The sequence below is a fragment of the Melitaea cinxia genome, chromosome 6 (genome assembly GCF_905220565.1).
Source record: "Melitaea cinxia chromosome 6, ilMelCinx1.1, whole genome shotgun sequence".
Taxonomy (NCBI): domain Eukaryota; kingdom Metazoa; phylum Arthropoda; class Insecta; order Lepidoptera; family Nymphalidae; genus Melitaea; species Melitaea cinxia.
Genome location: NC_059399.1, coordinates 9,275,351 through 9,300,550, shown reverse-complemented (window position 1 = coordinate 9,300,550; position 25,200 = coordinate 9,275,351). Strand labels below are relative to the sequence as shown.

General features: G+C 32.8%; 4 protein-coding genes across 5 annotated transcripts in view; 3 read left to right on the top strand and 1 right to left on the bottom strand.

The window, feature by feature from the left end:
* LOC123654566 overlaps window positions 1-2,271 on the top strand; it is a 41,634-nt gene extending 39,363 nt beyond the window's left edge. The window contains exons 23-27 of the mRNA XM_045590465.1: window positions 137-240; window positions 523-619; window positions 1,083-1,205; window positions 1,289-1,460; window positions 1,535-2,271. Of these exons, the coding sequence (XP_045446421.1) occupies window positions 137-240; window positions 523-619; window positions 1,083-1,205; window positions 1,289-1,460; window positions 1,535-2,070 (1,032 nt within the window). The 3' untranslated portion in view covers window positions 2,071-2,271. The remainder of the gene's footprint in view (window positions 1-136; window positions 241-522; window positions 620-1,082; window positions 1,206-1,288; window positions 1,461-1,534) is intronic.
* Window positions 2,272-8,330: 6,059 nt separating this feature from the next.
* LOC123654327 (transmembrane protein 242) lies at window positions 8,331-10,916 on the top strand. 2 transcript variants are annotated; one of them, XM_045590239.1, is made up of 4 exons: window positions 8,331-8,538; window positions 9,816-9,917; window positions 10,013-10,138; window positions 10,719-10,882. In XM_045590239.1, exons 1-4 carry the CDS (start codon window positions 8,505-8,507, stop codon window positions 10,730-10,732), a joined length of 276 nt encoding a protein of 91 aa, XP_045446195.1. In that variant the 5' UTR covers window positions 8,331-8,504; the 3' UTR covers window positions 10,733-10,882. The 2 variants fall into 2 exon arrangements, with proteins under 2 accessions (XP_045446195.1, XP_045446194.1); XM_045590238.1 differs by having other exon boundaries at window positions 8,334-8,538; window positions 10,013-10,149; window positions 10,719-10,916.
* Window positions 10,865-14,320, bottom strand: LOC123654325 (programmed cell death protein 2). The gene is made up of 7 exons (XM_045590237.1): window positions 14,268-14,320; window positions 13,274-13,531; window positions 13,026-13,205; window positions 12,539-12,697; window positions 12,319-12,420; window positions 11,548-11,847; window positions 10,865-11,056 (listed from the first exon to the last, which is right to left on the bottom strand). Exons 2-7 carry the CDS (start codon window positions 13,451-13,453, stop codon window positions 10,904-10,906), a joined length of 1,074 nt encoding a protein of 357 aa, XP_045446193.1. The 5' UTR covers window positions 13,454-13,531; window positions 14,268-14,320; the 3' UTR covers window positions 10,865-10,903.
* Window positions 14,321-22,932: 8,612 nt separating this feature from the next.
* LOC123654324 (tRNA-dihydrouridine(20a/20b) synthase [NAD(P)+]-like) lies at window positions 22,933-24,229 on the top strand. Its single transcript, XM_045590236.1, has 2 exons — window positions 22,933-23,054; window positions 23,148-24,229. Exons 1-2 carry the CDS (start codon window positions 22,933-22,935, stop codon window positions 24,205-24,207), a joined length of 1,182 nt encoding a protein of 393 aa, XP_045446192.1. The 3' UTR covers window positions 24,208-24,229.
* The last annotated feature ends 971 nt before the right edge of the window (window positions 24,230-25,200 follow it).

Genomic DNA, 25,200 nt, shown 5'->3' with positions numbered 1-25,200 from the left:
TAAATAAAATCGATTATTATTTCAGATCGAATTGATAATGTGTGAGGGAGTCACTAATTTCAAATTTTCTTGAATTGTCAAAAAGAAAATAAACGAATCGACAAAGTATAGTTATGTCATAAATCTTAATTTACAGGAAAGTGATTTAGACATGCAGTGCGATTCAGATGAGGAAGAGGTAGAAAAAGTTGAAAAGAAGCCTGAAGTACCAGTTATTAGAAAAAATGATCCAATTAAGCAGTAAGTTATTATAACTGAGTCCACATTAATTGTAATTCTGCCTTATATTTTTAGTCAAAGACCATTTTCAGTTGCTTTTTATTATTATTTTCATATAATCCATTTATAAAAATCCATCCATATTCATGTGTCATACCTATATTATTAAAATTATATAAATTTATATTTCTAAGTCTACAAATTAATCTATACCATTAAAAGCTTTATATTTAAATGTGGATAGTAATTAATGTTTTAATGTTTGATTAATGTAATGTATTAAGCATTCTTTATTTATTTCAGACCCTGTATTCTCATATTTGACTCATTAGCTGGTGCTTCTCGATCGAGGGTTGTAGCAACGTTGCGTGATTACTTGACTTGTGAATATCAGGCAAAGGTAAAAAATTAAATTACATGATACTGCGTATACATAATATGTATATTTATGCATAAATTGTCCATAAATACTGTTACAATAAAAAAATATTACATTTTTCTGCAAACGTTTTTTTTTGCCATATATGTTATTAATCCCCCCCTTATTACTTAGGGGTATGAAAAATAGATGTTGGGCGATTCTCAGACCTACCCGGTATGCACATAAAATTTCATAAAAATCAGTCCAGCCGTTTCACAGGGGTATTGTAACTAACATTGTGACACAAGAATTTTATTTATGTGGAATGTATATATGTAACAATGTTTTGTTTTAATTTTGAATACCCACTAGAAAATCAGTTGAAATACATACCTACTTTAAAAAATTCCAGTTTTTTTTAATAATGTAGTTTTAGCTAAAATAAATATTTATTATACACTTGGTAATATTAAATTATGTGTATTAATATTTTGTTTTACAGATCTCAAAAAATAAAGTTTTTAATAAGGATAATATAAAGGGAAGCTGTCCAAAAATACCACAACAAAATAACTTTACCGACTGTGGCCTGTATTTGTTACAATATGTTGAACAATTTTTTAAGGTTCTTATTTATACATTGTATTTCGTTTGTTCTTTGTATTATACTGTTTTTTGGTAGTAGTTAACTTTGTTTTTTATTTATAGGATCCTGTCCTGGATTACACACTGCCAATTAAACAATTAGCTAACTGGTTTGATGAAATTACAGTAACACGGAAAAGAGAGGATATTTCGAATTTATTAAAAAACTTAATGCACAAATATAATCCAGATTCGCATTTAACTTTGCCAGACATTACATTCCCTACATTAAATGGTATGTCTAAAACATATGTTAAATGAGTTTGTTTGTTGAGTTTGTTGAGTTTATTAAATATAATTTATTTCTAGGTAAATTAATTGAAACAGAAGAGCCACAAGATGAAAGTACTGATGGTGAAAAAGGGACATCCAACCTAAAAGTTCAAAAATGTGAAATGAAAGAATCTGAAGGCCCTACGATAACATTTCTAAAACAAACCTCAACCGGTGAAATATTAGTAAAGCGAAATTTTGTTGACACATCAGACACAATACACGTGCGAAAGACTATACGACTCTCTAGTGATAATGAAAATAGATCTGTGATGCAAATAAAACCAGAATTGGTAAAGAAGAGTGACAATGAAAATCAAATTCTTATACCTATTAAATTGCACACTAGTGATTTGGTTAAAGACATTCAAAACACTTTAATTGTAAATAAAAGTAAGAACTTTAGTGATAAAAAATATGGTGTACATAATCAAAATGTATCCAGTGTGAACTGTATTCGACAAAACGTTAGTGAAAGTGATGGTAATTCATTTCTCAAAATGAGAAGATTAAATAAAATGGAAGACGTGGTGACTGAGTCAAACAAAAAGTTTAAAAGAAATGAATGTTAACAATGTTGCCTGTCCATTTATCCAATATATTAAATTATTATTAATATAATAAAAATGTATAGTTGTTTCATCGATTTGTAAATATTAGTTTATACTATTACTACATGTATTTAATACTGTATCTGTTTTATAAAGATGATGTAAAGTTTTAAATTTAATGTAATATAGCTTCCATAAATACAAAACGATAGTAAGTTAATAGCTATGTGATTTTTTTTGTCACTATTAAAATTTTCTATTTAGATATAAGATCCTACATAAATAAAATAAAATCAATAATTACCTGTCATTTTTAAATATCCCATAATCATGTAAAAGCTTACCTTACATTTAGGGAATGCAATCCAGCACCTAAAAGACAATCTTGCCAATCCGCAAGATTTGCAGCATTGTACAATATTAAAATATTGTGAATTATCTGTCCACAAAATTATTTTCTAAGTCAGTAAATGAAACAATAGAATTTTACTTAGAAGAAACAAATAGTATATTTTGATCGGAAATAATGCCTAAAATCTACATTATTTGAATTTAAGTGTGAAAAAAATATTAGATTCGGACACTTGCTTCTGAAATTGGTTTCATAGTATACCTACATAAATTATTTAAGGTTATCTATCTTTTACATTTAATCGTATTTTGCTGCACATGTCAGACAGACAGCTGTAAATGGTAGTGGCTCGTAGCTGGAAGTTGCGGTAATCGAAAATGTATTGATTTGTATAATAAATAACAACCAGGGATATTCCGGTATGGGTTATTTACCTTTATAAAACGGTACTTATCGAATCAAAATAACGGTAAGAGAATCATTCGGTAACCGAATCATATCGGTAATACAGTATCGAAATAAACCGGTAGTAGGCATAACATTCGCGTCGTAAGTTTAAGCGGGCAATTCCCGTTCTTGTAGCTGCGCTGCGCTAGCTCGGATTGCGGTCCGAACGTACATCATATCTCTATCTCATTCGCTCCCGTGTGTTGCGTGATTTTACTTAAAACTTATTTATTCGTGATAGACGACAGGCCCCAGGCGTGGCGCGAGCAAGTTTTCATCTCTTTTTCGTTAATGTTTACATTGCATATAACGAATAATTCAAAACAAAAAACTTAATTACTTTCATAGTTAAAGAAGCCAGTCTTATGAAAAACCAAGCATTATCAATAAAAGCAAAGGAACATTGCAGATTCTTCATTTCAAACGATGGCTCACAGATTTTGTCACCCTCTGTTACTTCTTCGAATCATTTAAAACCGAAATACATAACGTTATATTTCGGTATTACAGTTTAATCGGTAACCGTTTTATTACGGTTTTGGAACCGAAATAAAACGGTAACCTTTTCAATCGGTAACCGATTCATACGGTAACCGTTTCAAACGGTTACCTTTATGAATCGGTTTGGCGAACCCTGATAACAACTGACGGCGTAGTATCCTTGCTTTACGATACTACATATTATACTACAAGTCATGAAATAATGGTACAAATAGTATAATTATACTACGAAATCCAACACTGTTCGTGCTGTACATATTGTTATGCGAATTCAGGCTGGAAAATTGCGGAACCGCGGGATTGCATTCTCTACTTAGGTACATTACAATAACATTCTTTACAGAAAAGTTTATAATAAAATCCATTACACAGAATTTATAGTTATACTAGCTGACCCCGCAAACGTTTTTTACTATATATTTTATTAACCTTGTAAATCCCCCCCCCCCTACTTATAACTTGAGAAATGAAAAATAGATGTTGACTGATTTTCAAACCTACCCGATACGCACACAAAATTTCATAATATTCTATTAACCCTCTTAACCCCCCCTTATAACTTAGGGGTATGAAAAATAGATGTTCGATTCTCACACCTACCCGATATGCACACAAAATTTCATAAGAATTGGTAAAGCCGTTTCGGAGGAGTTTAACTACAAACACCGCGACACGAGAATTTTATATATTAGATTACTAGCTGCCCGTAACTTCGTCTGCGTGGAATTTAACAGAAAGTTAGTTCAATTCGCAGAGTTATAAAATAAATTTATTTCTAAAATAAAAATGGCCTAAGTTACTCCTTACTACATCAGCTACCTGCCAGTGAAAGTCCAGTCAAAATCGGTCCAACCCTCAGAGATTAGCCGGAACAAACAGACAGACACACAAATTGTAAAAAATGTTATTGTGCATATGCATTTAATAAAAAACGGTTATTTTAATATTACGAACAGACACTAATTTTATTGGCTGTGTGGTTACGGCAATGAAGAATATAACCACAGAAGATAACACAGTTCCACTACCACCTTGGAACTTGTAAAGCCGGCCGAAGGCGGGATAGCCATCCAACTGCTGGCTTTGAAATACACAGGCCGAAGACGGGCAGCAGCGTCTTCGGTGCGACAAAGCCAGCCCTGCGGTCACCGACCCGTAGGGATGCCAACTTTTTTTGACAAAAAAAAAAACGTATAAAATGGTTTGGATAGGAAAAAAAAATATTTGGATGAAAAAAAACTATTTTTCAAATTTTATGTTTTTATTGCTTTAAAAACGTATTTTTGTGTGCCATAAGCACATGCTAACATTTTTTGTTATGTTTACATGTTTCAAACTCGTTTAACAATCAACATTTAAATTTATATAAATAAACAATTCGTTTCTAGTTAAATTTATTGACGCTCTATTTCTCTCTTCTCGCCACTAGATTCATTACTTAAAAAAACCCTTTCAGTGAAAGCTGAAGTGGTGGGAACAGAGAGTAACTAAGAAATATTTTTTTTATGTATTTGGTAAGCTTTTTTAAGTAAATATTGCCATTTTCAACTGTACTTTTCACTGAAAATTCTTTATCATCATTAGTGATTTTTTTTTGGATCTCTAAGTTTTATACATTTGGTAAGTATATATATCGTGCATCTTAATATTTGATCTGTCTAGTAATTTAGTTTTTATAATTATCATTTCAAAATGTTCAAATTTAACCACATTTTTTAAGGACACGTTAGGAAGTATTAAAAGCCAGTTATCTTCGCTAAGGTCAAAGCATTTTTCCAACCATTGATTCCATAACTACGTTTAAACAAAGCCAACGGTCAATTTTTCTACAATATCGTTGATATGTTGTTTTAAAATTTATCCCCAATAGGGAAAGGCAAAGGACTATAATCCATACAGCCTACAATCATAAATCAATTAAAAAGAATAGATAACGCACTTAGAACAAAAAAGTGAAGCCACTTTTTTAAATATGTGTGAGTGAGTGAAGTGTTGACACTTTTTAAAAAAAGTCCCTGAAAATTTTATTAAATGGGATTAAACACAATTAATTTAATATAGGTAAAATGAGTATGCGAAAATAAAAATCTGTTTATAGTTTTAAATATATTTACTCCTTTTTTGCTTCAAATTGTTAAATAAATCTATTGCAGCCATGTTTTGATTTAATGAATTATATAAATCTGTGTCTGTGTAGAGGGGGTTTGAGCAATAGACTGATGAGCCAGTTTATCATAACCAGGAGAGGGAGAAGAAATAGGATTAAGAAGATTTAAAGACTGTTTTTTTGTAGGATACAGTGGAAGATGGAGGCACTTTTTGACGGGAATTAGAGTGACGGGTGAGTAGATATTGTAGCATTCATAAATGATCTACGGACCTTAGGGAATCTGGCTGAAGCTTCTAGGTAGGAGATATTCTCCTGAGACATAACAATTTTTATTTCTTTCTGTCTAGCAGCTTCAGGGCACTAAGGATCATTCGCTGGATTGGACCCGGAACAATGGAGACAGGTGGGACTCTGGGAAACACAAGAATCACCTTCATGTGATTGAGAGCATTTGAAGCATCTTGGAGATGATCTACAAACAGTCTTGATGTGGCAAAACCTACAGCATCTGTTACATTGAATTGTGGGGAGGATGTACGTTACAACCGGAAGAGAAGTGTAGAAAGCGTATACATAAGGAGGGAGTTTTTGACCAGAAAAAGTTATGTCTATGGTTTATGTAGGGATCCACACAGTCATTTTGGATTCAGAGACTGATTTACGGTTCAATCTACGAGCGCGAACAACCTCACCAAAACCCATTGGAACTTTTAAATTCTGAACTAATTCCTCCAGTGACCATTCCACTGGAACATTCCTAACTAAGCCCATGCGAGATACGCTGTAAGACGGCATGCGGAGAATCCTGCCTTTAAGAGGACAGAAGAGTCAATGAAAGAATTAGCATCAGCTGCTGTCTTAAACTCTACTGACACTTGGTTACGGCCAATCTTTTTTACGCCATCCATTGACACATTTTCAACACATTTTTGACAAATTATTTTTAAAGAGAAAGCGACCAAACTCTGTTGGATGGAGAGTGGTGCCAGACCGAGGTTCCGGTTCAGGTTTTGAGACGTGTACAATATAAGGGGCTCGAGCATCAGTGTTGTATTTAAGTTTTTTATTTTCAAATTCTGGTCTTAAGTTATTTAGTTGTGCGGAAGAAGCCGGGTTATGTAAGCTATTTGTTTTTTTAGCAGTATTAAATGAATCAGGACATACCGTATTTGGGCTTTTAAGACGATTATTTGAGTTCTCATTTACACTTAAGGTCAAATGTGGAGGAGTAACATAACCTCCGCTGGGGTCCGGCGGATCAGTATCCATTTTAAAAACAAAGACTACATACAGTTACAATATGACGTGCACAATATATAATATAAAACAAACAACTAAGGTAAAGGTAACTATACAAAAGACAAGACAACACTACACTACAACACAACACAAAAGACACTAAGGTAACTATACAAAACACAACAACAATAACGAAAACACTTAGTTATTACAAGGTTACTATCAAATCCTTGCAACTAGCACTCAGCCTTAAGCGGAAGTCCGACAAGTTACTTACAGCCGTGGTCGTAACAACTATCAATACGCATTATCGATAAATTCAAGTTATTAGGTTAGGGAAATTAGGTTTTTAAATAAAGTTGGACTTTATTTATTATGTACTCCAATAACAAATTACTGTGTCAAAAATAAACTAAATGTTTATATCATTTTAAAAACTAGGACGCCGCGTTGGCGCAACGGTTACAGCCATGGATTGTGCCTGTTGCGTTGGCGATTGCGGGTTCGATCCCCGCTCATGACAAACATTTGTATTGGCCATACAGGTGTTTGCCGTGGTCTTGGTGTTTGTGCAGTCCTTGTGGGTCTCCCCACCGTGCCTCGGAGGGCACGTTAAGCCGTCGGTCCCGGTTGTTATCACGTACACCTGATAGCGATCGTTACTCATAGTAGGGAATATATGCGCCAACCCGCATTGGAGCAGCGTGGTGGATTAAGCTCTAATCCTTCTCCTATATATGGAAAGAGGCCTATGCCCAGTAGTGGGATAATACAGGCTGAAGCGTAAAAACTAGTGACAGTTGTTTCTATTACTGGTTTTTAAAATTGATTAGTTTTCTATAAATATTTCAAATACATTTTTGTGGGTTTTCTTTTTTCATTAAGAAAGAAATGCACTATTGCACTTTTTGTAGTGGGCATCCAGGTTAGTCTGTTATTACAAAAAAAAAATCCATGTACGCCTCTTACTTTCGGATCTTTAGGAAACCTGCAAAAATTAATATGAACATTATGGTCGAAATTCACACTAAGTAATTCTAGTAAAATATGTTAATACTCGTAAGTATTGTATTATATTAAATTTAATGCAATTTTATTGTAAAACTGTATATTTTAAATTAAGCTCGCAATATTATATTATAAATAAATCAGAATCTCACATGTCTGTCTCTTCCTCTTTGCCTTTGCCGTTTTTATCGATAACTATTTATAAACAAACTGATAACAACACTATTGCTCGACGACAGCAACTTCTCGGAAATAGACTCGGATCAGTCGCTCCACCGATCTGCATATTGTATGAGGGCGAGAGGCCTGTGTTGGTAAACCAATCCGCAACTAGATTTAGTCTAGTGATCAGTGCGGCTGCAACTAGTTATAATGTACGCGTAGGACCAATTGGACTTACACCTTGACAGAGGGTAACGCCTGTGCATGGCTACTCCCCTCTGTGTTACTCTATGGACGTACTTCAAGAAAAATCCAATATTTATATTCTAATTCTATCACAAAAAAAAATCTATGAATCAACAAAAAAATTCGTATCTTGATAATACCTAGATTATTAAACACAAAAAAAAATCTGTAATGAGAACAAAATAATTGTCGTTTATAATAAAAATTGACTATAATATAATATTAGACTTCAGTCCAAAGAGTAAAATACTTCAGTCGGTGTCAGAATCACAGAATGAAATGTCTAAATAGCGGTGTGAACTTGTGAAGTTTGTTTATATAATCACAAAGTTTATTGTATGAAACATCAGACATGTATTAATGGACTAATGTGATTGTAATTGCTAAACAATGGCTGATGAAGAACGACTTCAACGAATAAAAGTTATGTGATGCTTATTTTGGTCAAATTTTTAACCTTTGCATTTGTACATTTACTTACTACAGCCTTTGTTAGATTTGGCTTAAATTAACTTTTATAATATTTTAGAAAATATTTCTTGTTTGGGGGTGCAGACCATGGTGTGAGGAAAAGGGAGAATCCTCTGGCCAGACGGAAGCTGTGTCTGGTGGGCTACTGCCCCGACGGTTGTTGTCGGGTTCTTGTCTTGGTAAAGCTTTAGATTAGGTAAAACCGAATTTCGGGACCGTGGGGGGAAGGGGGGGGGGGAACGCTACCTCTGGTACCACTGTCACACCTCAGAACCCCATGGTCATGGAGATATCCATGGTTAAAGTTTTGAGGTTAGAAGAAGAATATCGAAAGTTAGAGGAACGCTTGGCTCCGGCGCTGCGGGAAGTGCAGCCCTTCCGCCTTTGCGTGCGAAAGCACGCTCACTCATGCTCCGTTCCGCAGCCGCTCCTCTACGCATTCGTTCGCGCGCTTTCGCACGGCGGGCGAGGGCTGCCCTCCCTCCGCGCCTCCGCGGCACAAAAAAAACACTAGGGGTAGGACAGACCAAGACCACGTGGACAGTGGGGTGCTCCGATTCGGTTTTGGGTATTTTTCGAATTTCTAAACCTATATTCTAGCACGCAATGTTACTAATTTTATTAGAATATTATGTCTGACGCGTTATTTTGTTTAAAAGTGTCGATTTGTCACACAATGCAAACAGTACGAGCTCAAAGGTATTATAATAGCTTTAAATTCTTCTTCTAACCTCAAAACTTTAACCATGGATATCTCCATAACCATGGGATTTTGAGATGTGACAGTGTTACCTTGTATAGATTCCCCTACACCCTCCACCCTGGGACCCAAAAACCCCATAATTCGGTTTTTTCTAATTCGGTTTTACCTAGTCTAGATCTTAGCCCTTGTCTTGACTCAATCACTTTGATAACTTTTATAGCGCGATGTAGGATACGTCAGTTTTTGTCTAGTTTCCATGTCGCGCGATAGATGTCACACAACACCCGTCTGGTCGGAGGACTGGCCCGGCGGTTTTTGTCGGGTTCTTGTATATATACTCAATCACTTTGATAACTTTTATAGCGTGATGTAGGATACGTCAGTTTTTCTCTAGTTTGCATGTCGCGCTATAGATGTCGCTACACTTGTTTTAATTATATTCTTAGTAATTAAAAATATATATTTATTTACATAATAATTAAATTATTGTAAGAATGATTTAATAATGTTATTGTATTACATTGCAGCGGGTACATTTCTAGCTACTATTGCAGGAATATCAGCTTTTGTTGGCTTTAGTGCAACCTTATCAGCAGCCAAGAAAACAGACCCTAAATATTTTAATAAAGGTATTCGAGCATTTTAGTATGTTTAATTTAAACAGTACAATACACAGCATAATTAATATTACTTTATTTTAAAACAAAGTATTTTTACGTTTAAGGTTTACATGGAAGTGTTGAGTTAGCAGATGCAGGTGCCATGCTTGCTCTGAGAGCTCTTGGATGGGGTACATTATATGCCATTGGTGGTACAACTTGTTTATGTTACGGTATATGGAAATTATCAGGTGCTAAAGATGTATGTTACTTTGTAATTATATATTTTAGATTTTTTTTTAAGAATATTTATTTGATACTCCATGGTACTATAAAAGATCACTATTTTTTTTTTCTCAATATTTTAAATGCAGTCTTAACAACATGTAAAATTCAAAAAAGGAGTAGGTTACTCAATTCTACCATATATATTTTTTTTATGTATGTTCAGGGATAACTTTGTCGTTTATGAACCGATTTTAATAATTATTTTTTTGTTGGAAAGGAGATATCCTAAGTGTGGTACCATGATAAGGAAACCAGGATCTGAGATCCCAGAGAAATCGAGGGAAACCCTCGAAAATTCGCATAACTTTTGGATGGATTGGATGTACCAATTTTGATGATTTTTAATTTAATCGAAAGCCAATTTTTATCATGTGGTCACATTTAAATTTCATCGAGATCTGATTACAACCTTTGGAGTAATCTTTGATAATGTGTGTTTACTTAACTATTATTTCATCTACCTACGTTGTATTACTTGTTAATGTGATTGAAGTTAGTTTTATTTCCTTTGTCAGCAAACACAATTTTTATAATTTTTTTCAGCTCAAAGATTTTAGAATAAAAATGGGTAACATTTTACCTATTCTACCAAAAAATAATCCACCACAATCAAGGACAGAATTTAGCGGATTAAACGATTTATTGTTATATATATCGGAAGATTATGGGAAGAAGAAAAAACAAGATGATAGTGGTAGTTAAATATGAATAACAGTTTATTAAATTGTTCATTTTGTTAAATCTTGTTTTATTAAATACTCTTCTTTATATGCAGGTCCAGTGTCACAGCTTGCTTTACATGTGTATACTGCTAGCACACCCCAATCAATACTATTGACTTCTATACCAACATTGAGGTAGTTTAATAATTGTGGCATAACCTAAAAGATAATAACTTTTTTATTATATTAGACTAAGAATGACAAAGTATTAAAGTTGGATATTTTCTATTTTAGTAAGTCTTTTAAATAAGGTGTATATATAAAAGTGAACAACTTTATGTATTACTTTTACTGTGGTAATATTATTGTAACTAGCAGGAGCAAAACACTTTTAACCAACTTCAAAAAAGGAGGTTCTCAATTTGACCAGTTTTTTTACATAAAAATACAGTCAGTATATGTCTCATAACTTTTTACTGTAACAACTTTGATGATACTTTTTTAATTGAAAGTGGTGCTTGTCATGTGTCATTCAAATTTGTATGAGATCTGAGAAGTAATTTATATGTTATTTATTATAATTCATATTTACTTCAACTATTTTTACATAGACATTGTATAACTTGTAGATGGAATTGTTTTTTTTTTTTTTTTTTTCAGAGGAAACAATTATAGTGATCTATCTACAATGAAACGTGCATGAGACTTACTTGAAATTCAAATTGTCTCTCTCCATCACAGTACTGGCAGTTAGGTACATAACTGATACTATTTTCTGTGTGTCCAGTAATCCACAGAGGCATCCCTCCTCTATCATACCTTAGAACCTGGTCTGGATGCCTAGCTACTCTTTTAGTAAATTTGTTAAAAACTTTATCTTCTGGTAATGTGCCTGCATATTGTTCTAGTTCAGTATCACTTACATTGCTCATAGTACCAGCTTTTTTCTCTTGAATTAATTTTTTAAATTTTTCCATTTCTTTATTTGGATCTACATGTTCAGCTTCTTCCTAAAACATTATCTATATATCATATTATATTCTTTATTAAGTATTAATTTATTTTAAAAGTGAATTTCTTTTATATATAAATATAGACCCCTTTCGGTGGTTACGTAATACTTGAATGATATACGTAATACTTCCACTAAACCAGACCCTAGAAAATTGACAATATACCTACATAGTGTACGGAGAACACACTATTTGACTAGCCCCTTGGCGAAGTTTGTAGTGACCCTGCTTTCTGCTGCGGGGGTTGTGGGTTCGATTCCCACGCAGAGACTAGGTGTAATATATTTATATATATATGTATTATTTATGTGTTTATCAAAAAAAAAAAAATAGCTATACCAGTTGGCTGTTATCTATAAAACAAGCATTGCTTACTTTACAGCTTACTTTTTTTGCAGTTGCTTACTTTAGGAACAGATGACTGTGTGTGTATATTGTAAATATTTATTATAATTATTATTACAATACCTCATCTTCTTCATCTACAATTAGCTCCCATTCTTTAAACAATATTGATTTTCCTGCCTCTGTGACAATGAAATGATCTGAACAGATTCTGAATTCATTAGTCTGAAAATATAGAAAACTTAATAGTTGATATTTTAAAACCATAGATAAACTGTATTAAATTTATTATTGTGTTTTTGGTTAACTCTAATCAAATATATAAAATTATATTAGAAAATACTTTTTGTAAATCACTGCAAGCTTCTTTATGTCCTTTTTGCCAGTCTATAATTTGGTGTTTACGACTGCAATAAAATACTTTTTTACATTTTGAACAATGAGATGGTCCTTTAAGACCACAGAGAGAACACAATTTTGGCCATTTGTTCATTGGAAAATTCTGAAAAAGAATAGATATGTTTAAAGAGTTTTAATAATTAAATCAACTTCTTACATAAATATATATTATTTTATTTACTAGAAAAAAAAATATAAATACGATTGGGGAGAAAAATCCACACTCCCTCTCCACAACCCCATAAATTTCTTGCCGGCGATGTACATAATTACAAAATATTCATAAGATTTAAGAAAATACAAAATATTTTAAGGAATTTTGTGGCAATCCTAGTGTTTCAACTAATAAATTCATTTCAAATAAATTGGTATGTTAACTTCTTTAAAATAAAAACAATATTTTTTCAGGATTGGCATTTAACGTAACATACCTCTTGTTCGTTTTCTTCGTACGGTTCAAATGAGTAGTAATCATTTTTACGGGGAAGCTGACAACGTAATATTATGAAGTTATCAGAAGAATTTACTTGACAACATGAGCCATTTCTACAAATAAATATAAATATTGTGCGATGAAAACAACTGTCGCTCTCTTCGAAGGGTGCATAAACCTGAAAGGTGTTTTTTAAATACAAATAGAATTTCCAAAACCTTATTTTTAAAACTATAAAATACATACTTGACATAAAAATATTAGCGGATCACTGCATTTTTTACAAGTTAATTGTGAAGGATTTGGAATATTTTTTAAATCTAACCAAGCTGGTTTTCCTCCTACTTTACTGGGAAAAAATCTTGAATGCAAAAGCCAGTTTGATTTTTCCTCCAAAAATCCTATGTCTATACATCGAGTGCTCATTTTAATAATATTACTTTTTTTTAACGAAAAATGTCGAGACAGAAAGTTTAGATAAGGTTTATTTGAAGAATTTATAACCTCAAACCAGTGTTGCCGTTAGGACAATCTAGATTGTGGCTACATCAAAGAAAAAAGTTGCCAGTTTTGTAAATAAATCAATTTCGAAATTCGGCTAGAATCTAGAAATGGCTAAAGTGTGCGTTTTACAATTACAGAGCATAATATGACTCAGTGGAGCACAACGTTAAATTGTGCTGATGCTTAATTGGAACTTGAATTATTTTTCAAATACACCTAAAATAACTACGACGACTTTACTTGACTTTGAATTACTAACTTTAATATACTAGCTGTGCCCCGCGGTTTCACGCTTAGTTAAAAAAAAATGCGTATTGCGTACGCGTAAACAATAACAACATTGCGCTCCGTTTGACATTTTGACACGAGTAGTATTGACGTTATGCAAAACAAACTAGGCTCAACAGCAATAGCAATACGGTCCATTTTCATTTGATCTAACCTAAATTACGTTAAAGATAAACATTCATTCGGGAATCCCCCTGCCATAATGCGGACATTATTGGTGCTGCCTAAAATTAATTATGTATTTTAGTTTGGTAGTATTGGTACCGTATGGTGGTATGTATTAGTCGGTAGACTTTTTATAGTAATAAAAATATGTATGTATTAACAATCTAAAAAGCAGCTAGAAGTAGCTAGATTTATTTTGGTGGCTAAAATGGATTGTTTTTTGGCTAAAACCATTGAAAATCCGCTAGATCTAGCCACAAAATGGCTAAAACGGCAACACTGCCTCAAACCAAATTAGTTTACTCTTTGCTAGTAGTGGGTAGGACCAAAGAGTATATAAGTAGGTAGGACTGTTGATAAAATATCGATATATCCAAATATCGATATTATTATTTCGAAATATTGATATTTATTACTAATACTTTTTGAAACGATATATCGATAGTTCGATATTGATATTTAAATATCGACACTCGATATTTTAACCTTCCTATACTCGCGCATTGGTCTGTGAGACCGACGAAACACATATTCGTAATTATTTTTATGCACAAATGTCCTAAGAAGTCGAGTTCCTTGCTAGCTGCCGGATTTGTTTCTAGCTTTATTTTAGTGCACGCCACGCGTTCGTGCGAAGGTCACATGTTGTAGCATTTGGCGCCAATTGGTCCGAGAGACCGACGCGAGTATAGATGCAATTTTTTGTGTAAGTATTAATGTAATATATTTAGTGCATTTATATATTTTTTTACAAACTTTGAATACTTCATGACGTATATATACTAAAATATATGTATGTTTGTTGCTTTGTATTATAATTCGACCATTTTTTATTCTTTTTAGATTATAATTTATATCAAAATGGACGATGATCGAATCAAATTGCTACTGGATGAATTGAGTTCTGATTAAAACCAAACTTCACAAGAGAGATACTGTACCGATAGAGACAACATTGAAATGGAAGCTTTTTTAGACATTTTAGTTACTGTTTGCTGGAGTCAAAAAAAAAACAGTCGTCTAAATGCTAAAGTTTTTTTTAAAACAGATGTGTCGTATAGATGGCCAATGGTGGTATTTTATAGTTTAATGAATGTAGCGGGTATAAGTACGTTTACAATATACCTAAATAACAACCCTACCAAGAAAATTAGCCGTAAGATCTTTCTTGACGGCTTAGCATACGATCTGATCAATCCGAAACTTAGACGTCGAGCTCTCACTGCATCCTTGCCGTGAACCATAAGGCCCAGGCTCGCCGTAATATGTAAATTAGGTGGAACTGAGTCTTCAGCAACATCTAACAATAATAAAATTGGTAGTTGTGGATACTGCTCATCCAAAACAAAACGCAAGACACGATAAAACTACGCCACTTGCAAAAAATACTTTTGTTTGGAACATGCTCTAACTGTATGCCAAGATTGTTATGGTGAGGGTCAAAACTAAGTCAAACATAAATATATATGTCCTCTGATATGTTGTTTACTACTATTTAGATGTTTATTTTTTTTTTTTAAAAGAAGTACAGATTTTATTTTTGTTTTCCTAGTACTTAAGAAAAATATCTCAAATTCGAAGACTGATTAAGATAAACTGAAAGTCAGTAAAATAATGAATAAATTAAGTATTATTTATACTATTTTGTTTCATTATATCCTAAACTTTGAAATATGAATAGTACTTTTTTAGCTCCATAATAAAAAAAAAATATGTTGTAGCGTAGAACTATCGGTCTGTGACACCGTGCGCGAGTATAGGTGTTACAAAAATTGGCGCGAGTATAGGAAGGTTAAAGTAAAACTTCTTTACGCGCGCTTGTCTGGGGAGTAAGCTGGTGAATAAATATGAGAGTGTTAAAAAAAGTGTGATCGGGCGAGGCGAACGAAAGTTGACACATAAGTTAGTAAAAGTAGAAAGAGAGAGAGACTTATGTTTCGTAACGCTTCAGTCATGTAGTGTAAAGCTTACTCGTTTTTTTAAGTAACTTTGTTTTTTTTATTTTTCTCGTTAATTATTTGAACTAGAACATCATACTCACACTTAATCTACTGAACTTTATTTACGCTACATCGTTTTTTCCTCTTTTTAGTTTATTTAATTACATACTAGATTTTACCCGCGGCTTCGCTCGCACTGAAGCCATTAAATAAGTAGAGATTTTATCTTTTGTAAAATATATATTTTCTTAATAAAAAGTATCCTATGTTACTTCTAATACCTCCAAGAATATATGTACAAAGTTTCATGATGATCAGTTAAGTAGTTAGTGTTAGAAATATCAATATATATTTGTTCGATATATCGCAAAGTATATACAGACTGCGACAGTAGGATAACCTCACCAAATGTTTGTATATTTATGCAATAAAATAAAGTAAATCAATAATGACTGTTAAGCAGAATTATTCATATTAAACAAAAAAAAAAAAAAAAAAACAAACGCTCCAATAGATTAATTTTGTTTATTACATAATTATTATATGGGATATACATTAATACTGTTTTGTGAGTATGACAATAGGATAACCTCACGTACAAAATTACCAAGAAAAGCAATAAAGTAGAACATATTTATTCAACAGTCTTATAATTAATATTTAGTGTAACCACCCTTTTTCAGTATTATGTTAAATATTCTTTCTGGCATTGATTTATAAAGATTTGAAATTAAACTTAAGGGATTTTTTTTCCAACAGGTTAAAATGGCATTTTTAAGTTCAGTCCTATTTTGAAATTGTCTCCCGTTAGCATACACTTCTCTAGCAAGATAACACCACAAGTTTTCTATGATATTTAAATCCGGGGAAACAGCCGGCCACTGCAAAACTTGGATGTTATGAGCTTGAAACCACGACATTACGAGTCTCGCTGTATGAACTGGTGAATTATCTTGCTGAAAAATCCAGTTGGTCCCTTTCATTACTTGTTGTATCACAAGTATTTGTTTATTTAAAACATTTATATACTTTTCGGCATTTAGTTTTCCTTCCAAAAATACAATATCTACAACTCCTTTGCTAGTCATTGCTCCCCAAATCATAACACTTCCGACGGAAGTCTGTCTTCGTGACAAAATCATCTCATTTTTTCTTAAATCGTGAAAATAATATTGATAGCCGTCGGGACCATCCAAATTAAAATTTTTTTCGTCAGTGAAAACAACATTTTTAACCGACTTCCAAAAAAGGAGGAGGCTCTCAATTCGACTGTTTTTTTTTTTTATGTATGTTACATCAGAACTTTTGACTGGGTGGAGGGATTTCGACAAATTTTCTTTTAATCGAAGGGTGGTGTGTGCCAATTAGTCCCATTTAAATTTATTTGAGATCTAACAACTACTTTTCGAGCTATATCTAATAATGCGTTTTTACTTGACGCTTTTTTCGTCGACCTACGTTGTATACCACATAACTTTCTACTGGATGTACCGATTTTGATAATTATTTTTTGTTGGAAAGGAGATATCCCTAGTTTAGTACCATGATAAGGAAACCAGGATCTGATGATGGGATCCCAGAGAAATCGAGGGAAACTCTTGAAAATCCGCAATAACTTTTTACGGGGTGTACCGATTTTGATAATTCTTTTTTTGTTGGAAAGGGGATATCCCTAGTTTAGTACCATAATAAGGAAACCAAAGCTGATGTTTGTCATGTGGTCACATATAAATTTTATTGAGATCTGATAACTACTTTTTGAGTAATCTTTGATAACGCGCAGTTACTTGAGTATTTTTTCGTCGATCTACGTTGTACTACTCGTCGATGTAATTGAAGTCGGTTTTTTTTCGTTTGCGAGCAAACACAATTAGTTATAAACTAAGATCACGAATTGCTCCGCTTTCGCCACTCACAGAAGCAGTTCATGAATAAATTTAAAATATTTTTACAAAGCGTTGTCAAGTATCGTGTGTACAGTACAGTATCGAATATTTTTCTCATTTATAACGATAAAAAATATACCAATACTACTCAAATCTGCGTGTTTTAACTGAGTTCGTACAATTTACTAAAATAAAAAGTAGAAATTAGTGTATAAAAAGTTTTTACCAAAAGTTAGTTACGGCTTGGTGTTGTTAACCGCCTTCCAAAAAAGGAGGAGGCTCTCAATTCGACTGTTTTTTTAAATGTATGTTACTTCTGAACTTTTCACTGGATGGATCGATTTCGACAAAAAAAATTTAATCCAAAAGTGGTGTGAGTTATTTGGTCCCACTTAAATTTATTTAAGATCTAACAACTACTTTTCGACTTATATCGAATAATGCATTTTCACTTGATTACTTTTTCGTCGACCAACGTTGTATTTATTATACCGCATAACTTTTTACTGGGTGTACCGATTTTAATGATTGTGAATTTAATCGAAAGCTGATGTTTACCATGTGGTCATACTTATATTTCATCGAGATTTGATAACAACTTTTTGAGTAATCTTTGATAACGCGTATTGTTGTTTACTTGACTATTTTTTTATCTACCTACATTGTATTGTGTGTCGATGTAACTGAAGTCGGTTTTTTTTTCGTTTGCGAGCAAATACAATTATCCCAATCATTTGTCCATCCCATATGAGCATGTGCAAACGCAAGTCGCGCATCACGATGATTTAAGCCAAGAACAGGTTTTCTTTTCAGTTTCTTGCGTTGAATATGGTGTGAAGATTTTATAACTCGTTGGACAGTGCGAATACTTGCCGAAACTCCCACACTTGCTTTAATGTCTTGCTGTACCTACTCGCTGAATTTGAAGCTTCTCTCAATATAGCACGTCTCTCTCTCTCTGTTGTTGCCGTCCGACCTTTTTGATTTTTTCCATAATTTTCCGGATCTTTGAAATAATTGTTGATCACCCTAGGGCTTCGTTTTAGTTTTATTGCAATTTGACGGTTGGAATAATTTTCTTTTTTTAACACAATAATTTGGGCTATTTCTTCACTACTTAGTACTTTTCCACGGAGCATTTCGCTGCAATCAAATAAACGGCAACGTACAATGTCTTCCTAAATTGCGTACAATGGATTTTATAAAAAAAACAGACGTCCGCTTCCCTTCCAAGTCGAAATGAAACTAGTGAGGCTATCCTAGAGACGCAGTTGTATGCACTATTCGCGCGTAAAAACAACTACGCAAATACTTACAGTTTATCAGATTTGATACTTATAAACCTCTCTCTGATTAAAGTATTCCTACATATCAGTGATAGTATTTTTGGTTAAAAAACATATATAACACGCGAAAATCAGGTAAGGTTATCCTACTGTCGCAGTCTGTATATAACACAACGATATATTATATCGAAAAAAATATCGATATTTCTTTACATGAATATCCCTACTCTTTGCCTCAAGTCCTCAATAATTTTGATATTGATATCTAAGCCAGTGTGACCAGATTTCATTTAACGAATCTACTGCGTATGGAAGTTAAAAACTAATTCTACGGAAAGAGAACGAGAAAATACTAAAAATCAAATAAATAAAATAATTACATTTAACTAGTGTATACTAGGGTAACTAGTGTATACTGGGGTAGTACCTTGACCTTACAGAAGATCACAGCAAAATAATACTGTTTTCAAGCAGTATTGTGTTCCTGTTGGTGAGTAAGGTGACCAGAGCTCCTGGGGGGATTGGGGATTGGGTCGGTAACGCGCTTGCGATGCTTCTGGTGTTGCAGGCGTCTATAAGCTACGGTAATCGCTTACCATCAGGTGAGCCGTACGCTTGTTTGCCGACCTAGTGACATAAAAAAAAAAATTAAACAATAATACTATAAACTACTACTAACAATAATAATAATTACATTTTTTCGCTTTTTATTGAAATTTTGTGTTTCACTCGGAATCGTTAACTGTGGGAAGTTACATTCCAAGGATAATATATAAATATAAATATGCTATCGTTAGCACCTATGAAATACAGCTTAGACTGTATATCGATTATATAGTTTAAAAATATCCATATATACTGAATAAAAAAATTCGATATTTCGATATCTCAATATTTTTGTGCAAATTGCAATAACCTGAAAGAATTGTTAAAATATTTGAACGGGAAAAAATTAATACATATTTGGCAAGTATATTAATTTTATTACATATTATTACAATGAAGACTTAAGTATTATGATAACAATGAAGAATATATATATATTATTGTATATATGAATTACATATTATTACTAGCTGCTGTGCCCGCGACTTCGTCCGCGTGGAATTTAACAAAAAAGTTATTGTTCAGTTCGTAGTTATAAAAAAAAATCTGAAATAAAAGTAGCCTAAGTTACACCTTATTACCCCAGCTATCTGCTAGTGAAAGTCCCGTCAAAATCGGTCCAGCTTAATGAACATTTACGCACAAGACGCTCAATACAGTCAAACCCAATGCTATTTTTTGGTGTTTGAATAATGTAGGAGCCATTTATAAAAACTGACGAATTTAGGCAAGGACAAAGAGAACACAAGTGAACACGACAACGTATGCCGCGTAAATGATTTGCAGTGCTTTGTGGAGCAACATCCTCTGCGGCAGTAACTGCAAGCAGGCCCTGCAGGTAGTGCTTTGAGTAGGCACCTTAAGGCCCCTTTGAGTACTTGCCGCGTTGGTGCAACGGTTACAGCCATGGATTGTACCTGTTGCGTTGGCGATTGCAGGTTCGATCCCCGCTCGTGACAAACATTTGTATTGGCCATACAGGTGTTTGCCGTGGTCTTGGTGTTTGTGCAGTCCTTGTGGGTCTCCCCACCGTGCCTCGGAGGTCACATTAAGCCGTCGGTCCCGGTTGTTATCACGTACACCTGATAGCGATCGTTACTCATAGTAGGGAATATATCCGCCAACCCGCATTGGAGCAGAGAGGTGGATTAAGCTCTGATCCTTCTCCTACATGGGGAAAGAGGCCTATGCCCAGTAGTGGGATATTAAAGGCTGAAGCGTAAGAACTATTGACAGTTGTATCTATTACTGGTTTTTAAAATGGATTACTTTTCTATAAATATTTCAAATACATTTTTGTGGGTTTTCTTTTTTCATTAAGAAAGAAATGCACTATTGCACTTTTTGTAGTGGGCATCCAGGTTAGTCTGTTATTACAAAAAAAAAAATCCATGTACGCCTCTTACTTTCGGATCTTTAGGAAACCTGCAAAAATTAATATGAACATTATGGTCGAAATTCACACTAAGTAATTCTAGTAAAATATGTTAATACTCGCAAGTATTGTATTATATTAAATTTAATGCAATTTTATTGTAAAACTGTATATTTTAAGTTAAGCTCGCAATATTTATTTATTTTATTTATTATAAATATATTATATTATAAATAAACCAGAATCTCACATGTCTGTCTCCTCCTCTTTGCCTTTGCCGTTTTTATCGATAACTATTTATAAACAAACCGGTAACAACACTATTGCTCGACGACAGCAACTTCTCGGAAATAGACTCGGATCAGTCGCTCAACCGATCTGCATATTGTATGAGGGCGAGAGGCCTGTGTTGGTAAACCAATCTGCAACTAGATTTAGTCTAGTGATCAGTGCGGTTGCAACTAGTTTTATTGTACGCGTAGGACCACTTGGACTTACACCTTGACAGAGGGTAACGCCTGTGCATGGCTACTCCCCTCCGTGTTACTCTATGGACGTACTTCAAGAAAAATCCAATATTTATATTCTAATTCTATCACAAAAAAAAATCGATGAATCAACAAAAAAAAAATTCGTATCTTGATAATACCTAGATTATTAAAAACAAAAAAAATCTGTAATGAGAACAAAATAATTGTCGTTTATAATAAAAATTGACTATAATATAATATTAGACTTCAGTCCAAAGAGTAAAATAACTTCCTTGCTTCAGTCAGTGTCAGAATCACAGAATCAAAGAGTAAAATAACTTGCTTATACAACACAGAATATGGATGGGCAAATGAAAAAAATATATCGATATATATCGTATCGATATTTTTAAAAAGTATTGATATATACTGAATAAAAAATATCGATATTTCGATATATCGATATTTTTACTACAAATTGAAAAATTTGGCAGGTATATTAATTTTATTACATATTATTACAATGAAGACTTAAGTATTATGATAACAATGAAGAATATATATATTATTGTATATATGAATTACATATTATTACTAGCTGCTGTGCCCGCGACTTCGTCCGCGTGGAATTTAACAAAAAAGTTATTGTTCAGTTCGCAGTTATAAATAAAAAAATGTAAAATAAAAGTAGCCTAAGTTACACCTTATTACACCAGCTATCTGCTAGTGAAAGTCCCGTCAAAATCAGTCCAGCTTAAAGAACATGTACGCACACGTTACACCATAGATTAGCATTAGATTCACACTTTGGTATTTGATCACACTTAAATTAAGTCTAAAGAAACTACCCATAGACATGTTTTTTGGTTGCGTTCACAAACTACAGAGGGATTTAGACAGCACTAATACTAAAACTCGCGCGCTCTGTTTTATATTCATTTACAGATAAAACGGACCATATGTTGCAATAAAAGTAGAATACATAATTCATTTAAAATATAATATAGTTTAAAAAAAATATCGACTTCGATATTCAAAAATAAATATCGATTATCGATATTTTGAAATTTATTTATTATATTAATTAAAAATATCGCCGATATTTATCGATATTTTTTTGAAAAAATATCGATATTTCGATATATCGATATTTGATGCCCTTCCCTATAACAACACTCACGTGGATCTATCATTTAAGTTGTTTTCCTGAAAGCTTTTGAAAATTTTATACTTTTATGTAATTATTATAAAACTATTCATACTTTCAATTATAAATTGTGAACGTTAAGGTTGCTCACTGTATAATTTTTTTTATGTCATATACATATATAATAGATAGTTTGAATATTTACTTATAAAACGTTAAGAATAATTTATGTAATACAATGAAAATAAAAACAAATATAAATGAATTATTTGAAAACGCAAAGCGTAACAGTACTTACGTTAAAGTGTGTGCTCCTATGGTCAGATACAGTAAAGTACAATTTAGAACTTTAGTGAAAAAGTAAGTCGTATTACAATTTTATTTTCAGTTTTGCCAGTATACTTAAATTACCAATATATTTTAATGTACATAATTTATTTTCAATTCTTACAGTTTCGGTGTCGATTTATGTTTCACTCCTATGATCTTAGCGGACTCTTTTTGTCAGAATGAAAAAGCAAGGTCAAATGAATTTATGACAACTATGAATGATTCTCCTTTGATTGTCCAGTTTGCGGCCAATAATGCTGAAGATTTTTTAGACGCGTCTAAATTAATATACTCTTATGCTGATGGAGTTGATTTAAACTGTGGATGTCCTCAGAGATGGGCAATGAAAGATGGATATGGATGCGCTTTATTATCTCAACCAGAACTTATTCATGATTTGCTTAGAACTATAAAAAATAATTTTCCATCAAACTTTAGTGTATCAGTTAAAATAAGAATTTTACAAGAGATAAAGAAGACTATAACTTTGTGTCAGCAACTAGAAAAATGTGGAATAGATTTTATAACAGTTCATGGACGGACACCGACACAAAAAAGTGGGGATGATATCAATATAGATAGCTTAAAAGAAGTATGTGAGATAGTAAGAATACCAGTGATTGGAAACGGTGGTATTAAGACCTTAGATGATGCAGATATGCTATATAAAAAAATAAATTGTAGGGGAGTAATGGTTGCCAATGGAATATTAAGTAATCCTGCTCTCTTCAGTGGAACTAATAAGACTCCACTCAGTTGCGTAAGATTATGGATGGATATAAAAAATGAGAGTAAAGATAAAATAACATTCCAATGCTATCATCATCACTTAGTCTTTATGCTTGATAAGATCTTGTCCAAAAAGCAGAAGCAAGAATTTAATATTCTTAGCACCTTTCAGAGTGTAGATTCATATTTAAAAACCAATGTATTAAATGGTTATGATTATGATATTTCACATAATATTAAATGTAAAATTGATGATTTCTTAACATGTTATTTTGATGATGAGATTACAATAAAACATTCAAGTAAATGCAGAGGTTGTAGTAAAAGTGTTTGTTACTGTATTTGTAATAAATACGATGCTAATTCCGGTAATGGAAAATATTTTTCGTCTTTTGTAATAGATAATGATGGTATTGATTATATGGAAAGTAATATGTTTGATGAATCTATATGATTATGAATAAATGAATTTCACCCATTAAGTCTTTGTATATGTATATAATTTTTTTAGGACAACAATTGCTTAATAAAAGGTTCAATAGTATTTTTATAACTAAAATGAAAACTTGCACTAATATAAACGTAATGCTATGAGTTTTCAAGATAAGTTTTTGGTTAAAAAACATGTTTTATAATATTAAGGAAAGCCACCGACTATTCATTTGTTAAAAATATATAACATATTTTAATGTTTTAACATGTAGATATATTTATTGTTATCTAATCTTTTCTATGGTATACATCATATACAATTCTACGTTATATTAGCTCCTAGCAAAATTTGAAAGTAATTATTGTCAAATACACTCGCGTGAAATTGTATCGACTCAAACCTTATATAGGCATAAAAGATTGATTTTTCGGAAAATGGCTTATCCGATTTTCTTGTTTTTTTTTGTTTGAAACCCATATTTTTTCTCTAAAACATGACACCTTAATGACAAAAAGCGGTGGAGTATTTATTGATAAAATTTAAGGCTATGATGTATATCACAGGTAGATTAATTACCAATTAGTACCTTAATTCCGGTGCTGCGGGAAGTGTACTCATGCTCCGTTTACGCGATTATCACGCGTTATTTTCGAACAAATTTACGTAAAAACGATCTTTACTGCAAGATCAAAATACTATACGAACTGACCTTTAACGACTGACAAATAGACACTTTTAAACCAAATAACGCGTCAGACATAATATTCTAATAAAATTAAAATTGTTAACATTAGTAACATTGTGCTAGAATATAGGTATAGAAATTCGAAAAATACCCAAAACCGAATCGGAGTACCTACTGCCCACGTGGTCTTGGTCTGCCATACCCCTACAGTGTTTTTTTAAGCCGGAGGCGCGGAGGGAGGGCAGCCCTCGCCCGCCGTGCGAAAGCGCGCGAACGAATGCGTAGAGAAGCGGCTGAGGAGCCCCTGCGGAACGGAGCATGAGTGAGTG

Bases quoted from the DNA above. Each gene is read 5' to 3' on its own strand.
- LOC123654327 (XM_045590238.1), top strand. From the start codon at position 8,505: ATGGCTGATGAAGAACGACTTCAACGAATAAAAG. The intron at 8,539-9,815 runs TTATGTGATGCT...ATTACATTGCAG, and splicing joins ACGACTTCAACGAATAAAAG to CGGGTACATTTCTAGCTACT. The intron at 10,150-10,718 runs GTATGTTACTTT...AATTTTTTTCAG, and splicing joins AATTATCAGGTGCTAAAGAT to CTCAAAGATTTTAGAATAAA.
- LOC123654325 (XM_045590237.1), bottom strand. From the start codon at position 13,453: ATGAGCACTCGATGTATAGACATAGGATTTTTGGAGGAAAAATCAAAC. The intron at 12,698-13,025 runs GTATGTTACGTT...ATTCTTTTTCAG, and splicing joins ACGAAGAAAACGAACAAGAG to AATTTTCCAATGAACAAATG. The intron at 11,848-12,318 runs GTATTGTAATAA...ATAATGTTTTAG, and splicing joins TTGTAGATGAAGAAGATGAG to GAAGAAGCTGAACATGTAGA.
- LOC123654324 (XM_045590236.1), top strand. From the start codon at position 22,933: ATGAAAATAAAAACAAATATAAATGAATTATTTGAAAACGCAAAGCGT. The intron at 23,055-23,147 runs GTAAGTCGTATT...CAATTCTTACAG, and splicing joins TTTAGAACTTTAGTGAAAAA to TTTCGGTGTCGATTTATGTT.